Source organism: Lampris incognitus, chromosome 17, assembly GCF_029633865.1.
Source record: "Lampris incognitus isolate fLamInc1 chromosome 17, fLamInc1.hap2, whole genome shotgun sequence".
Lineage (NCBI taxonomy): Eukaryota > Metazoa > Chordata > Actinopteri > Lampriformes > Lampridae > Lampris > Lampris incognitus.
In genome coordinates, this window is record NC_079227.1 from 38,081,315 (window position 1) to 38,099,247 (window position 17,933).

A 17,933-nucleotide genomic window follows, 5' to 3' on the forward strand; every position below is an offset into this window, starting at 1 on the left:
TGCATGCTCAGTAATCCAGGTAAGAAAATCAAAGAAGGTTGAATCAGTTCATCTGGATACAACGTTTATTGACAGATACGTTTCATCATTCAACTAAGTGACCTGAAGAGGTCACTGAAGAGGTCTTCTCTGACTTATGATATGTAAAACACCTTGGTGATATGTTTTGCATAGGTACGTATATGTGATAATACTGAGGTGTTCTGTTGTTTGCTGTTGGTGCTTTCGTCGGTGTCATTGGTATTGTAGTTGTCTGTCTGATGATTGCTGTATGGCACACCATGAATTTCCAAAAGGACTAATATTTATCCATCTGTCTATCTGTCTGTCTGTCTGTGTCTGTCTGTCTGTCTGTCTGTCTACCTATCTATCGATCTAAATTCCAGTGTCCATTATAACAACAATTAGTAATACAGAAGATGGGTATAATATCATCACCATCATCAGCTGCTTATCCAGGGTCGGGTCGCGGTGGCAGCAAGCTAAGTAGGGCATTTCAGATGCCCCTCTCCCCAGCAACGCCCTCCAACTCCTCATGGGGGATCCCACGGCGGTCCCAGGCCAGACTGGACATGTAGTCCCTCCAGCGAGTTTTGGATCTACCCCAGGGTCTCCTCCCAGTTGGACATGCCCGGTAAACCTCCAAAGGAAGGCGCCCAGGAGGCATCCTAATCAGATGTCGGAACCAACTCAACTGGCTCCTTTTGGTGCGAAGGAGTAGCGGCTCTACTCCGAGCTCCCTCCGGATGTCTGAGCTCCTCACCCTATCTCAAAGGCTGAGCCCATACACCCTACAGAGGAAACTCATTTCAGCTACTTGTATGCGCCATCTCACCTTTTCGGTCACTACCCAAAGCTCATGACCATAGGTGAGGGTTGGAACGAAGATTGACTGGTAAATTGTGAGCTTTGCCTTCCGGCTCAGCTCCCTCTTAACCACAACGATCTGGTACAACGTCCGCATTACTTCTGATGCTGCACCAATCAGCCTGTCAATCTCTTGCTCCATCCTACCCTCACTCGTGAACAAGACCCCGAGATACTCGAACTCCTTCACTTGAGGCAACACCTCATCCCCAACCCGGAGGGAGCAATCCACCATTTTCCGGTAGAGAACCATGGCCTCAGACTTGGAGGTGCTGACTTTCATCCCGGCCATTTCACACTAAGCTGCAAACTGCTCCAGTGCGCACTGGAGGTTGCGTTGTGATGAAGCCAACAAAACCACATCATCTGCGAAGAGCAGAGATGCAATTCTGAGGTTCCCAAAACAGACAAACTCCTCACCTTGGCTGCGCCTTGAGATTCTGTCCATGAATATCACAAACAGAATCGGAGACAAGGGACAACCTTGGAGGAGTCTGACATCCACTGAAAACGTGTTTGACTTTGTGCCGAGAATGTGGACACAGCTCTCACTTTGGTTATACAAGGACCGGATGGCTTGTAGCAACTGCCCTGGTACCCCATACTCCCACAGTACCCCCCACAGAGTGCCCTGGGGTACACGGTTGTAAGCCTTCTCCAAGTCCACAAAACATGTAGACTGGCTGGTCAAACTCCCATGCCTCCCTCAGCACTTCCGCAAGGGTAAAGAGTTGGTCCATTGTTCCACGGCCAGGACGGAATCCACATTGTTCCTCCTGGATCCGAAGTTCGACAATCGATCGGAGCCTGCTTTCCAGCACCATAGAAAGTAGATTTTCCCTGGAAGAACGAGTAGTGTGATGCCCCGATAATTGGAGCACATCCTCCGGTTCCCTTTTTTAAAATTGGAACCACCACCCCAGTCTGCCACTCCACAGGTACTGCCCCCGACCTCCACGCGATGCTGAAGAGGCATGCCAGCCACGATAGCCCAACATATGTCCACAGCCTTCAGCATCTCAGGGGAAATATCATCCACACCCCGTGCCTTGCCAACAACGAGCTTCTTAACTACCTCAGAGACATCTGCCAGGGATATGGGTGGGGCTTCCCCCAAGTCTTCAGACTACCTCCTCCACTCAGGACGTGTTAGCCAGGTTCTGGAGCTCCTCAAAGTGTTCTTTCCACCACCCAACAACATCCCCAGTCTGGGTCAGCAGTTCCCCTCCCCGGCTGAACACCGCCTGAGTCAAGCCCTGCTTCCCCTCCCTGAGTAACCGGATGGTTTGCCAGAACTTCCTTGAGGCCAACTAAAAGTCATCTTCCATAGCCTCACTGAACTCCTCCTACACCCGAGTTTTTGCTTCCACGACCACCGGAGCTGCAGCCCTTCTGGTCTCCAGGTACCTGTCTGCTGCTTCAGGGGATCCCTGGGCCCACCAAGCCGAAAAGGCCTCCTTCTTCAGCCTGACAGCTTCCCTTACCGCCTGTATCCACCAGTGGGTTCTTAGGTTGCCACCTCAACAGGCACCGATGACCTTATGATCACAGCTCCTACCTGCCGCATCTGCAATAGATGCTTTGAGCATGGCCAACTCAGACTCCATGTCCCCAGCCTCCCCCGGGACACACAATAACTTCTTCCGGAGGTGGGAGTTGAAGACCTCACGGACAGGGGCCTCCGCCAGACGTTCCCAGTTCACCCTCACTATACGTTTGGGTTTGCCAGGTCTGTCTGGCGGCCTTCCCCACCATCTGATCCAACTCACCACCAGGTGGTGATCAGTTGACAGCTCTGCTCCTCTCTTCACCCAAGTGTCCAAAACATACGGCCGCAGATCTGATGATACAACCACAAAGTCTATCATCGATCTTCAGCCTAAGGTGTTCTGGTACCAAGTACACTTATGAACTACCTTATGTTCGAACATGGTGTTTGTTATGGCCAATCCATGACTCGCACAGAAGTCCAATAACAAGGCACCGCTTGGTTTCCGATCGGGGAGGCCGTTCCTCCCAATCACGCCCCTCCAGGTTTCTCCATCATTGCCCACATGAGCATTGATGGGGATGAGCATTGAAGTAGGATGCAATGCAGGCCAGGTATAAACTCATCCACGTAAAAATGAGGATGGCGTGGGGTGGGTGGCTTTGCAAAGTGTAGAAATAGGTTCCCTAATAGTGAAGTCTAAATCTAAATTTAGGAAAGACTAGAATGCCTTGGCCCCATGAACTTAACTTACACTCCCACTCATGAATGGTCAAAATGTCAAAGTTAAAGAATGGGGGCCAAACCTATCTATGCTTTAAAATGGCAACAGGTTATACTCCCTGACGAAGGCTTGATGCCGAAATGCATCGGAGTTTGTTTTCATAGGTCTTATATGACCATGCCATGATATTCATCCATCCATCCATCCATTAGCCGAACCACTTATCCTGTTCTTAGTGTCACGGGGATGCTGGAGCTTATCCCAGCAGTCACTGGGCGGTGGGCAGAGAGACACCCAGGACAGGCTGCCAGGCCATCACAGGGCACCATAACATTAAAGACATTTAATTTTTTTTAAAATAGAGTGCCTTGGAGTCTTATAATTTTTATGTCTACATATATCCATCCAAAGAGCACCTCAAATAAACTATTTGAGTGTAGGGAGCGTTCATACCCAAACATTTTTTGGCACTAGGTTACTTTTTGGATTTCAGCAATGTCTTGTATATCACTCTCGCAGACAACTGAGAGACTTTGGGGTTTTTTTTCTCCGTAGTAAAGCAACAAAACACATGCAAGCTGAAGCTCAAAAGACCATTGTTGAAGAAGAGGACCTATGTTCACGGACGAGTCAAAGTAAAATCACTGTACGTACATGTGCACCGTAAGGAAATGCCTATATTCCCAGGAGGTTCCATAAGTGATAGCAGCCAAAATGCATGGAGAAAACAAGGCTTCTATGGAACTGATCTGAACTGATCATGTCATTCTCCCATGGCCATTACACAATGCAACAAAAATGAATTTAATGATGACATCTTAAAGCAAAAAAGTTACCTGGTGCTGCTTCAAGAGAGGCCAGGCAGTCAAGTCATAATTACTCAAGTCTATACCTCAGTGGGGGGGGACATCAGTCCCCAAAGGCTATGAGCTGGACTCAAAATTAGTCATCAATAACACATTGGATATCGTTATGAAGCCTCTTAATACTGGCTGTTGCATTTTCAGACAGAAAAAAGAAAAAACATGATTTTCTTTGGTTGAACAAGCCTCTGCCAAAATGCATTAGAGGGTCTGGGAGCTGCATAATATAATGCTGATACTGGAGGAAAAGATGTACTGCGGCCTGAGTGGGAATTCTCTTTGGATTACCGTCAAAAGACAAGTAACCTGTGCTGATACGTATAGTACAGTCCATCACATCGGTTCGTGCCAGCGTCTAACAACTTCACTTTAGTTTCAGTGGGCTGCTGGCAAAGAAAGAGGCTGATGTCTAGTGGGAGAGCAGAATTATTCAATACCTGTAATCAAAAATATAGGAGAAAAAAAACGACGCAACAAAATGCTTCAAAGAGACTGTTTTCAAAACTTAAATGCTCAACACATGAATATGCAAACGCTCATTCAAGTTTAAAAGCTAAAAACCTTTTCTCTTTTTGAAGATGTACATGTTTGATGTCGCATGTTTCTTTTTTTGTGTCTTTTTCCCCCATTTTCCCCCCAATTGTACTTGACCAATTACCCTACTTTCCAAGCTCCCCTGGTCGTTGCTGCACCCCCTCCGGCGATCCAGGGAGGGCTGCAGACTACCACATGCCTCCTCCGATACAGGTGGGGTCACCAGCCGCTTCTTTTCACCTGACAGTGAGGAGTTTCACCAGGGGGATTTAGCACGTGGGAGGATCACTCTATTCTCCCCAGTCCCCCCCCCCCCCTGAACAGGCACTCCGACCGACGAGAGGAGGTGCTAGTGCAGTGACCAGGACACATACCCACATCCGGCCTCCCACCCACAGACACGGTCAATTGTGTCTGTAGGGCTGCCCGGGAAATCGAATCGGCGATCCCCATGTTGGTAGGCAATGGACTAGACCGCCATGCCACCCGGACACCCCTGTTGTGTGGTTAGTTTGATTAAATTATCACTGCTACAACACGGCCACGCAGACAAAACGGCATGTAGCCTACCTGCCATAGGCAAAGCGTCTGTCTTTATGGTGGTCTCCGAATGTGTCCCATAGGCGCAGAGAAACGCTGACATCATCGACCACATCCCTTGAACGTTCTAGTACCTACGGTGCACAAAAACACAAATACAAGTAAGCACAGATGCACACATAAATACAAACGCAGGACAGCACATGTACTCTGCATCCATCCATTCATCCATCCATTATCCAAACCGCTTATCCTGCTCTCAGGGTCGCGGGGATGCTGGAGCCTATCCCAGCAGTCACTGGGCGGCAGGCAGGGAGACACCCTGGACAGGCCACCAGGCCATCACATAGGGGTATAAGAAAATATCGATACACTGGACTATCACGATATTATCTTTTGTGATACTGTATCGGTTTTTAAAAAAAACACTATATGGGTTTTTAATTGTTTACATGTAAAGGTTGGTGACAAACATGTTGTGTTGTGTGTAACCCCACAACCGCTAGATAACAGTTTTGTAATCTGTCTTCAGCCATTTGACTCTTCCACTCCATCCCAACAACGTAAACTGAGACAGGAAGTAGCATAAGCACAAAGAACAACAGGCCTATGAAATCACAATATATCACCTTGCTTACAGTATCACAATATATCACCTTTCTTGCAGTATCACAATATATCACCTTGCTTACAGTATCACAGCATATCACATTTCTTACAGTATCACAATATATCACCTTTCTTACAGTATCACAATGTATCACCTTTCTTACAGTATCACAATATATCACCTTTCTTACAGTATCACAATGTATCACCTTTCTTACAGTATCACAATATATCACCTTTCTAACAGTATCACAATGTATCACCTTTCTTACAGTATCACAATATATCACCTTGCTTACAGTATCACAATGTATCACCTTTCTTACAGTATCACAATATATCACCTTGCTTACAGTATCACAATCTATCACCTTTCTTACAGTATCACAATATATCACCTTGCTTACAGTATCACAATATATCACCTTTCTTACAGTATCACAATATATCAGCTTTCTTACAGTATCACAATATATCACCTTGCTTACAGTATCACAATGTATCGCCTTTCTTACAGTATCACAATATATCACCTTTCTTACAGTATCACAATGTATCACCTTTCTTGCAGTATCACAATGTATCACCTTTCTTACAGTATCACAATATATCACCTTTCTTACAGTATCACAATGTATCACCTTGCTTACAGTATCACAATATATCGCGATATATCGAATCGTAACCCTGTATCGTGATATGTATTGTATCGTCAGATTCTCGCCAGTACACAGCCCTACATCACATGTACTCTCAACATACTCAAACCAGTCCATACATACTTACACAAACACAACATACACAGCAGAGTCATTGTAGTTGTTAGTAAGACGGTACAACAGTGAGATGATTAAAAAGGTTTTGAAATGAAATCAAGCCGGATCACCTGAACAGCAAGATAGCGGAGCACTTCATGTCAGTCTGACCAGACTGCTCTGTTAAACTGCCAGCTTTTTACTGCGTCCATCCCTCCGTGTACTCCTTTCTTTCCAAGAAACTGGACACTTTCTATTCACCCACACGTTCATGTCCTTTCTACTGAATTCTACTCGGACTCGGATTTGTCACTCAGCCACTCAGCGGTGTGGACTCAAGTCACGTGACTTGGACTCGAGTCAGACTCAAGTCACATTTTATGGCTTTTGATTTGATGTGACAAAACTGGAAGACTCGTAACACAACCTCGACTTTTAACACCAGTGACTCGTGACGTCATTTGTACTTGAGCCTTTACACCTGAGACGTGTTTCCTTCCCCAAGCCCAAAGATAAAAAGCTTTGAAATGCTCTTTATTACACAGCATCTTTGAATACGAATTTTAAAAAGCATTCATGACATGCGTAAATTTAGTGTATCAACTGGTACTCTTTTAAAATGTAGTAAATGCCAGTAAATGGGAGTAGAGGGTTCTAGTTTCTGGACAGCGCAAAGCTGGCGGCAGCACTAACACAGACGGACTGATGATTTCTTCGGGCGCGAGGTGGTTTTTCTCTCGCCCGGGCGCGTTTTCTAATTTCCGGCCTCACCGTGACATGCACCGAAGTGGGCGTGGGGGCGCAGCACAGGGTGTGCCAGTCAAAACCAGGCAGTGCAGTGCTGGTTTGGTATCAAATGAAACCAAATATCAGGCCTGCATCCCCGCCTGGTCCGATCATGTCTTAGCGCAGACACAGGCGTCGTGCAGGAGTTTCCGGGCTTTAGGTGAAGCTGCACTAATCGTAGACTTATCCAAAATCATGCACACCACTTTTGGTGTTTGTTATGCCGGCCTATTTCATGAAAAATGTAACTAATGACTACTGTCCTAAACCTTTTTAATCACCAAAATATCTGCACGTGCATCATTGACTGCGTTTACGTGCGCAGTTAGGTGGCGCTACGGTTATAGCTGGATTAGGCCGCATAACTGGACTGCTGTCGTTGTCCCAGTATACAAGAACCGGGGGAGAATCGATTTATTGACGGAAGTATCTCCGATCCCGGTACGGTAGGTGGCGATATGCCCCCTTTCAGCTGGTTGCTATTGAGTGAAAGACCACCGTGGGAACTGTGGAGGATGCGCAGAGCACCCAGGCCAGTTCGGGGCCAAGTGAAGCGTGTACATGCCAGAGTAAATCCATCCCCAACCGCGTTATCTAGGTGCGTTAGTCCGACTTCCAGACATTCAGTTTAGTACGATTTCAATCGGACTAACACGTTTACGTTAAAGAGTTCAGTTTTAGTCGGGATTAACAAAACAAATCTACTTTTTCGGTCAAGTAAACGTACGGACCCTACCAACGTAAAAGAGTCAACGTGCGTCATTACGCATGGAAAGCGACATGGTGACGGCAATCTTCATATTTCCGTTCACCTCATTCAATCTGAAGGAACAAGCTGATTGCCTCGGCTAACTGATCCGTGACCACAACTGTTTAAGGTCTCCTGCAGGAGAGAGAGAGAACGATGCTGGTGAGGACGAAGACATGTTACACGGTGGGCCTGTCACATAATCATGTTTGGGTGTTGTCTCATATCACAGTGGAACTGGTGTTAATGTCTGTTGTATGCACACTTGGCGATTCTGCACCTCCTGAACAAGGACATCAGTTCCCTCCTAGGGAGAAGCTCTTCTGCCTCAGCTGGGTTGGATTTCTGCCGTCCATTACGAAACTGGTAGCTCGTCATGACAGAGAGCGCGCTGCTTTTAAAGGGAACGAAAGGAGCTGCTTTGAATGGCTGTGGCCAAAGACAGCCCCCACCACCCCTACTGATAATGTGTTCCTTCTAATCCAACCCTTTTACAACTGCGCCTCCATTGTGCCCGGTTACCGTCGGCGCAGCATGTTCCAGAACTAGCAAAAAAGCATTGGCCACACCTTAGATGGACTTGTGCTGGTAACTAGTGTCGGCGCCTTCATCTGCGCTATGACCCGCCAGATAGAGCCGTCAAAGTTTAGGACTTGGGACTTGACTTGGGACTTAAGTGCCAAGACTTGAGACTACCTTGTGACTTGGGAAACAATGACTAGGCCCAACCTCTGTTTATACCACAGAACATATGCACAACTCTTGTGTTTATGGTCCAGATTTTGGCTGTGTGTGGCTAGTAGCAAGCATATTTATGAAGGTCCACCCTGGAGTTCTATGTTGTAAACTCCTGTAACGATCACAGATGACTAGACTCACTAGCCGGTTGGCTAACAGGTCAGAGCCTTTAGTCGACTGGTTAACGTAGTTGCCTGTAGTGCGGGAGACCCGGGTTCGCATCCTGGCTGCGGCACCACGGGCGACTACATTAACCAGTCGACTAAAGGGTCCGACCCGTTAGCCAACCGGCTAGTGAGTCTAGTCATCTGTGATCGTTACACTCTATTCCCCACTCCCCTGTACTCCCCTTCCGTGTATTCTCCACTCCCCTGTACTCCTCTTCTGTCTATTCTCCACTCCCCTGTACTCCTCTTCCATCTATTCTCCTATTCTCCACTCCCCTGTACTCCTCTTCTGTCTATTCTCCAACCCCCAGTACTCCTCTTCCATCTATTCTCCACTGCCCTGTACTCCTCTTCCATCTATTTAGTCCATGGGCCAGACGATATTTCGGTACACTCAAGGTGGCAAAACTTACTTATAATTTTTGAAAGGATCCATGTCTGTAGATGATATTTTGGTATGATAACCATTCCTGAGTGGCAGCTGTATCACAGTTATCAGCTCATGAAGTTAACCACCCGCTAAACTAAATTGCATTTTAGACGCTGGTGCATATCCTGGTTTAGCCTCATGGTCAGGACATTTTTCAATGTTCTATAATATTGTCTTTGGTATAATTTTAAAGGGGACCTTCTTAGCTTTCATTCAAGCCCTGTTGTGGATATTTCTCACAAATATAGAGGTCACTTGAGCTCTTCAACCCGTCAATAACACACATCTTTCTGCAATTTTCGCCTAAACTATATACTTTCTTTTAGCCCTGTGGCATCTAGGAATATCAGGGACACAAAACACAAAAACTGGAATACTCACAGGACTGTAAAGATTCAGGAAATGTATAATATACCCATACTATTTCATTGTGTGAGGTGATTGTGAGCCTTAAATGAGAACTAGACCAAAGCCAGTTAGGTCACAAACTGGTCTCTATACATTTGTTTAAATACACAATCAAAATACATGATAAAAAGGAATACCATAGTGAGGTAATGAACTATTTTAATATTTTAAACAACATTGACATTTACATATACTTAGTCAATGATACATGTAATCCCATATCATTAGTGGGTATATGTAATGGTAATGGGTAGGGTAATGGGTATATGTGAATATGGTTACATTATTGTTATCAAGCTCTGGGTAACCAAGTCCAGAATCAACATCCTGTGCATCAATAGACTACTACCACAGTAATTCCATCAGAATCATCACACTGTCATTCATCAAACTGCTCGTTTCTCTCATCATCTGACTCCCCAAGTTCAAAGTCTAGTTCTGGACCATCCTGCTGTTTTTGGTTACTGCATGTCTGTAACCTGCACATGTCTGTGCATGGAAGTCCATTTGACAGGCACATGCAGCTTGGCATTTTGCATGAATGCACACACTTGCATGTTAGCATTTCCAAGACCACATCTGGTGCAGGTGGGGAGCGCATCCAGTAAATGGCCAGCTTGCCTTCATCGTCTGTCCATCCATACTCAGTAGGGCTTGGCACCACAGGGTTAGCCTGCAGACAGCACTTCCATATTGCTGCCTGATAGTTGGCTCGTTGAACATGCATAAAGAGACAGTCTCTACATGGTGGCAGCTGGCTGGACTCAACCTCTCCCCTTTTGGTGCAGAAGAGCTGGTAACGCAGTTTGTTCACCTCAGCAGTGCTGCTATTAGCAACATACATCCGACAGGTGAACTGCTCAATTTTCTGGAACAGCTCATCACTCACATTCCATGTCTGTCCCAGTTGACTAAAAGTCTCTTGGCAGGAAGTGTGCTTTCTCACTATCTTCAGGGCATTCAGCTTCCCTCGACCAGCGAATGCACTGACAGTGTCGCAGCCTGTGAAGGCATGTAAGCCAATTAGGCTGTCACAGATGCTGTCTCCAAGTGAACTTGCCAGTTTGGTGATGTCGACAAACCGTGTGCGGTTCTGAGTCCCACACTTCTGGTAGATGGGACAGGTGATGTCCTTCTGGAAGCCAAGACAAAGCACCATGACATCAGTGTCCTCAGCTGTGATGATAACTGACTTTGAGCCCGCATTTGCTGCATGCAATGCATGCAGGAGCAGACGGGTGTCAGCTTCTTTATGTGTGGAGTGCAGTTCTGCTGCTTCCTCACACCCATCTTCTGTCAACTTGTAGCAGGTTTCCTCACAGGTCATGTACAACACCTTGGCATGCAGCATAGCTCTGTATCGTGGGAGTTTCCACTCTTCCACCAGAAACTTGATGAGACTGGTCTTGTTGGAGGAACTGCACAGAAATTTTCTCCACTGCTGGACGTGGTGTCCCCCTGCAAGATTCTTGTACTGGAGAGTGATGTCTCCACCCCGGTTCAGTCGTTCAGCATCTTTGATCAAAGTCTGGTGATAGACATCAAAAACAACATCAATCCTCCCACTCTGTGCTCCCTCATGGAGGACCTGGGTCAAGGCTGACTCTGCCACCTGTGCAAAGGTTGTGTTGTTGCCATTCATTTTTTGGACCAGGCTCATCCCATCAATGACGGAAGTAGATGGGATTGGGATGTCTTCTGCAGGAGATACATTCTTTTCAAGCTCTCTGGCAAGTGCAGCCTTGTTTGTTTTTCGTAAGGACCCATCAGCATTTGCCAGTGCCCATGGTAGTGGGCCCAATGGGTAGGCAAGGACATCCTTCAGATTCACCTTCCTGCTTTCAGCCACCAGGATCATGTGACTGAAAAGGTTTCTATCTGCCTTCAGAACCACATCCTGTGCTTTCTTTCCATGAGCTTGTTTTGTGCTGACATTGGAGAATGTTTTCAGACTTTGCTTGGTCATCTTGTCGTGGAATTTCACAGGTGGTGGGTCTGCATCTAACCTTGTTTGCTGGAATGCTTGGTAGGCCTCTTCTCCTTTCTCAAGAGCTCTCAAGAGATCTATGGTCACATCAGGTGGAGCCCTGTTGCCAGTGGAGAGGCTAACCAAATCAATCTCATCAGGGGACATAGGATTGAGCAAGTTATTCTCCATAAGGTCCATGAGAGACTGGACATCTGCTTCATCTCTCTTGATCCTTGGACTCTGTAGATCTGGATGAGACCATTTGCACCTGCCTTGACCTGTCAGGTCTCTCAGCTGTCTGAGGTACATGCTTCTATACTCAGCTGTGAGATAATATTTGGTCACAGCTCCTGGCTTCAAGCTGAATCCCTTTGTCCCTCCAGCTGTTTGGGTGTCTTTGTTCACCGTTTCTTCTATAGCTTGGTCAACAGGGATTCGGCCAAAGGGATTGGTGGAGCCCAGTTGGACTGAGAAGCCTCCTTCCATGAATTCTGTGTACACATCTGGGTGTGTGATGGGCAGCTCAGACATCTGGGCGTAGTAGTAGGGGAGGTAGCGTGCATAATTCATCCTGTCATAAGCAAAGCACCATGGGATCATTGCTCGAATGCTCTCTGGATGCTCGGATGAGCCCCAACAAGATTTCAACCATGTCCAAATAGGACATCCAGAAGTTCGAGAGGCTGCCGTTTCCACCTCTAAGGAACTCACGGTAGACTTCAAATAGATCCATGATGCGTGTACAAGAGCTGTTCTCGAGGACCTCCTTCAAAGCATGTTGTAAGACTTCTTTCCCAAGGCTGTCAATGGTCTTCAGTGTCTCATTCAGGTGAACCATGTCATTCCTGTGAGTTTCTTCCAACCAGGACAGGAAACCATTCAAGGTCAGTCGCATGAGAGCCTCATACAGGAGCTTGTGTAGTCGCACTGCCCTGTTGTACTTGCGGCCATCCATAACACCAGCAATTGAGCCTTCTGCAATCATGCCAGACTCAATGCAGAGGTCTTTGAGTCCAGCATCTTGGAAACGCTTTCCTATTATTGCCAGCAGTGTGCAGATGGTGTGGAATACCCCAAGCCTAACGATGATATCATGGAACTTGTCATGGTGTTTCCATGTGATCTCGACAGCCTTCGCATACAGGGCTTGGTCAAAGACACAGACAATCTTCCTCAGGCCTAAGCACTGCATGATGCTCAGTGACTGGTTAAGCACCTCGTTGACAGTAGACATTTGTGTCGCTGGAGCATTGATGGTAGGCAGATAGCCTATATTGTCGGGGATGACCGTCATCTCTCCTCGAGTCACGATGTTGAAGCCTGTCCAGCTGCTGACTGACTGTTCTTCTTGTTGTGACATGCGTGCTAGGACCCAAAGAAGGTTTTTCTCTCTGGCAAGCTTAGTATTGGCTGCAGTATCGGCATCTGACTTTTTGCTTTGTGGTGGCCCTACCCGTTGTCCAGCATTGTAAGTTGGTAACATTGGTGGGGGTCCATCAATGCTTCTCTTCTTTGTTTTGGGAACAGTGGGCATGGGTTGGACAGGAAGTGGGTTGACTGGCTTTGCTTGCACAGCAATCCCATTGACTCTGTGAGATGTTCCCTCACCACTGACAGTTTCTTCAAGACGGTCGATATTGTCCCAGGCTAAAGTTGTGAATATGCAGGATGGATGTTAGCTGGAAGGGCAATGCCACTCCCTGATGATGAGAGTTTCTGGAGACACAGGGCAGTGTTGATCTCTTCCATCTGTGAATAGGACACACTGTGACCAAGTCGGTTGAGGATGTTTATCAACTCTACATTTCGTGTCAACGATTTGACACTGAATGGCAGAACAATGTGCTTGGAAGGCTTGGTATTTCCACATGTCACTGCATATACTATGTCATGGCCAAATGACTGCAGAAGGCACTGCACTCTCTGGGATGCATGATCAGGATCATTTGAGCCTGTGAATAGAGAGTACAGGAAGATAATGAGCGACTCTGGAATGGTAGGACATTCTGCTTCTGGTTTGACTTCAGGTGGCCAGGTTTGAGGAACATCTTGACTTTTAATGTCTGCTCTCAATTTGATGGCTGCTTTGGCTATAACATCTTGTTCACTGACACTTTTCAGGGTCTGCAGCTCCCTTTTGAGAGACTGATTTTCTTTGGCAAGTTCCCTCATGGATAAGTTATCGGGATAGAGGAGGAATTTTCCTTTCTCATCAGGGAATATCTGCAAGGCTCCAGCAAACTCACTCTCCAGGTTTCGCCTTATGTGCTTCTTGGTTGATTCCTTGACTTGGGCAATGCCTTGGGAGTTCATTGAAGCTACCAGTCTAGAAGAGAGATCAGTCATTGTCATCACTTGAGGATTGCCAAAAAGCTCCATCCTGATGAAGAGGAACAGCTCATTGTATGCCTTATTCACAGCAGCTTCATACTGGGCTGCAGCATCATCATCTTCATTGCTGGCAACCTCTCCTTTGGAAACCTCTTCTTTGGTGTAAAGTCTATAGCATGACCTGTGGTAGTGCCCTTCAGCTGCTACAAGGTCTCTACTCACAATGGCAAGGATTCTGCTGTCCCTTTTCTTTGTGGCTGCACTCCTGATCTTTGCATCAGCTCGCAGTTCTCGACACTGCACCAGTACTTCTCTCGTATTCTGTCTCTTGGAATATTTGCTGTTTTTCTGACAAAATATGCACTCTGCATCATAAGTCCTAGATGTACTTGGAGCATGTCGAGCTACTCTCTTAGATTGTTTCTCTTCAGCAGAGACACAACTTTTCTTTTCTTTTGCAAGGAGGCCATCAAGAATTTGCTTCATAGTGAAGATACTGCGACACTTTCTGTGGTAGTAGATTGCTGGAATCTGTCCCTCAGGAATGTATTTTGCCAGTTTCAAAACTGGTGCATGATTTCGTATCTGAGCTGCCCTGAGCAGAGTTCTCCATGAGTCGACACTTTGTAGTGAAACCAGCTTATCTGTATCATCAGAACAGTGGATAATGCACTCCACCCGTGGGCGCTTTGGTATTGGGTAAAAACTTGCTTGTTCACCAGTGGCCATATTCAGTCAGTTTTCACCTGCCACATACAAACAAATACATGTAACTTAGGTGTATGAACACTACTAAAACAAAGTTTACTTTGCTTCACCAGCGTCATATTACCATTATTTATCTTACATAGCCACAAATAGATACATTACCTAGTTGCTATGCAACAGCTGTATTTTGTCCACATGAGGCCGCTAAAATCAACACAAGATGAAAGTTCCTCGTAGCCACTTTAACTAATCATATTAACATATACATTAAAAGAACATGCTAACATTATGGGAAATTAGCTTACAATCTTCTCCAGAGTGAGACAAGAAGATAGATACCAGTTTCCTCTATATGTGTTTAGTAGAAAGCTATCTGGCTGCACGTTAGCCTAGCTTAGCACAATGAATGGAAGTACACAGTACTGGTTATCCTTGGTTGTTGGCCAACTAAGAACTGTCCCAGAGTTTAAGCTAGGCTAATCAGTACCAGGGGTGTTGAAATGCTATATTTGTAAAAATCTGGGCAAATACACAATCGTGAGAGGCACAGAAACAGGTTTCCTGAAAGAAAAATGAAATAGCTGCTCATTTGGAAAGGTTATCATGTATTATTTTACTTCTGTTAGTGTACCAAATAAAATGGCACCAGTGAAGTTGTGTCACCTTGGGTGATATCGATATCTGGTCTGACCCATGGACTAACTGGCTTTGGTCTAGTTAGTTTCTTAGTAATAATGCCCTTGTAATTTAAGGTTCACAATCACCTCACACAATGAAATAGTATGGGTATATTATACATTTCCTGAATCTTTACAGTCCTGTGAGTATTCCAGTTTTTGTGTTTTGTGTCCCTGATATTCCTAGATGCCACAGGGCTAAAAGAAAGTATATAGTTTAGGCGATAATTGCAGAAAGATGTGTGTTATTGACGGGTTGAAGAGCTCAAGTGACCTCTATATTTGTGAGAAATATCCACAACAGGGCTTGAATGAAAGCTAAGAAGGTCCCCTTTAAAATGATACCAAAGACAATATTATAGAACATTGAAAAATGTCCTGACCATCAGGCTAAACCAGGATATGCACCAGCGTCTAAAATGCAATTTAGTTTCGCGGGTGGTTAACTTCATGAGCTGATAACTGTGATACAGCTGCCACTCAGGAATGGTTATCATACCAAAATATCATCTACAGACATGGATCCTTTCAAAAATTATAAGTAAGTTTTGCCACCTTGAGTGTACCGAAATAGGAAATTTTGGGCTCTGGCCCATGGACTAATTCTCCTATTCCCCACTCCCCTGTACTCCTCTTCTGTCTATTCTCCAACCCCCAGTACTCCTCTTCCGTCTATTCTCCACTCCCCTGTACTCCTCTTCCGTCTATTCTCCACTCCCCTGTACTCCTCTTCCGTCTATTCTCCACTCCCCTGTACTCCTCTTCCATCGATTCTCCTATTCTCCACTCTCCTGTACTCCTCTTCCGTCTATTCTCCACTCCCCTGTACTCCTCTTCCATCGATTCTCCTATTCTCCACTCCCCTGTACTCCTCTTCTGTGTATTCTCCACTCCCCTGTACTCCTCTTCTGTGTATTCTCCACTCCCCTGTACTCCTCTTCTGTGTATTCTCCACTCCCCTGTACTCCTCTTCTGTGTATTCTCCACTCCCCTGTACTCCTCTTCCATCTATTCTCCACTCCCCTGTACTCCTCTTCCATCTATTCTCCTATTCTCCACTCCCCTGTACTCCTCTTCCATCTATCCTCCACTCCCCTGTACTCCTCTTCCGTCTGTTCATATGTCTGTGTTCCATTCTTACCTCCTGACAGACTCGGTACTGGTCTATGGCCCAGACGGTGGGTACATGTGTAGCCAGAAGTTGGTACTGGGTGAGGGTAGTGTTGCAAGCCCTGGCACAGATCAGTCTGGTCTTCCCCACAGCGTTGTCCCCAACCACTACACACTTAATGGTCTCCACGTTAGGCCGCTCGTAGTCCATGCCACAGTCCAGATGTGCCTATTTAGGACATTGGAAAGAGTAAAGCAACGTTCTCTATTTTAATACAATGGTGTGTTTCGCCATAGCAAAAAGATGACTGCTGCTAGAGATATGAAACGAACCCACTACGAAAATGCAATGTCTCCCAATGTTTGTTTTTTTTCTTATTTATGACAATCCAAAAATGTTTTGAGCAATATAATCACTACTAAAAACCATACCAAGATTTCAAACGAGCCAGATATGGAACTAAGTACTTTCACAAAATGAAGAAGAAAACACAAAAGACATATAGGGTAGTCAAGTCAAGTCAAACTTTACTTATATAGCACATTTCATAACACAGGCAACACAATGTGCTTTACATGAAAGTGTGACTACAATCGAAACACAATCATAGAAGTGTAAATATGGAAAATAAATATTCATATCAACAGGTGTTGGTGCAGTAATACAGGAATCGGAGCAGAATATACAAACATCAAAATATACAAAACACACACTCTTATGGCACTTAGCCATAGGCTGTTGTGAAAAGCAAGGTTTTTAACCTGCTTTTAAAACTGTCGAGTGTGGGGGCCTCTCTCTGGTCCTCAGGCAGGGCGTTCCATCTACTTGGGGCATAAATACAAAGCCAGCTTGCCCTGCTTTAGAGTTAGTACTAGGGAGGATTAAAAGACCACTGCCATCAGATCTCTGAGCGTTCTTGCTGGTTTGTATCTAATTAGCATGTCTTTTATATACTGAGGTGCAAGGCTTTGTATACTTCTACTACTACTACTACTACTACTACTACTACTACTACTACTACTACTTTCGGCTGCTCCCGTTAGGGGTCGCCACAGCAGATCAGCCGTTTCCATCTCTTCCTACTGCATCGTCCTTTCACACCAGCCACCTGCATGTCTTCTCTCACCACATCCATAAACCTCCTCTTCAGAGCTTTGTATACTACAAGCAACAGAATTTTGAAATTGACTCTAGTTTGGACGGGAAGCCAATGCAGAGCTCTAAGAACAGATGTGATGCGTTCATACTTTTTAGTTTCGGTGAGAACACGTGCCGTGCTTGCTGCATTTTATATGAACTGTAGTTGCTGCACGACTAACTTCGGAAGGCCCGTGACTAGCAGGCATGTTTCCAGGATTTGAGGACATTTGGGGCTTATCCGGGACTTCTGTAGGGGAGTCCAGGGGGATCCTCCCCCAGAAATGTTTTTTGATAAACAAGCTCTATTTTGCCTTCTTAGGTCTAAGAAAGAAGAAGAAT

General features: G+C 45.7%; 1 protein-coding gene across 1 annotated transcript in view; it reads right to left on the reverse strand.

Moving 5' to 3' along the window:
- Positions 1–16,673, reverse strand: part of rhobtb1 (Rho related BTB domain containing 1) — a 47,446-nt gene extending 30,773 nt beyond the window's left edge. The window contains exons 1-2 of the mRNA XM_056297406.1: positions 16,485–16,673; positions 5,048–5,151 (exon numbers count right to left, since the gene is read on the reverse strand). Coding sequence (XP_056153381.1) covers positions 5,048–5,151; positions 16,485–16,664 — 284 coding nt within the window. The 5' untranslated portion in view covers positions 16,665–16,673. The remainder of the gene's footprint in view (positions 1–5,047; positions 5,152–16,484) is intronic.
- Positions 16,674–17,933: the final 1,260 nt, after the last annotated feature.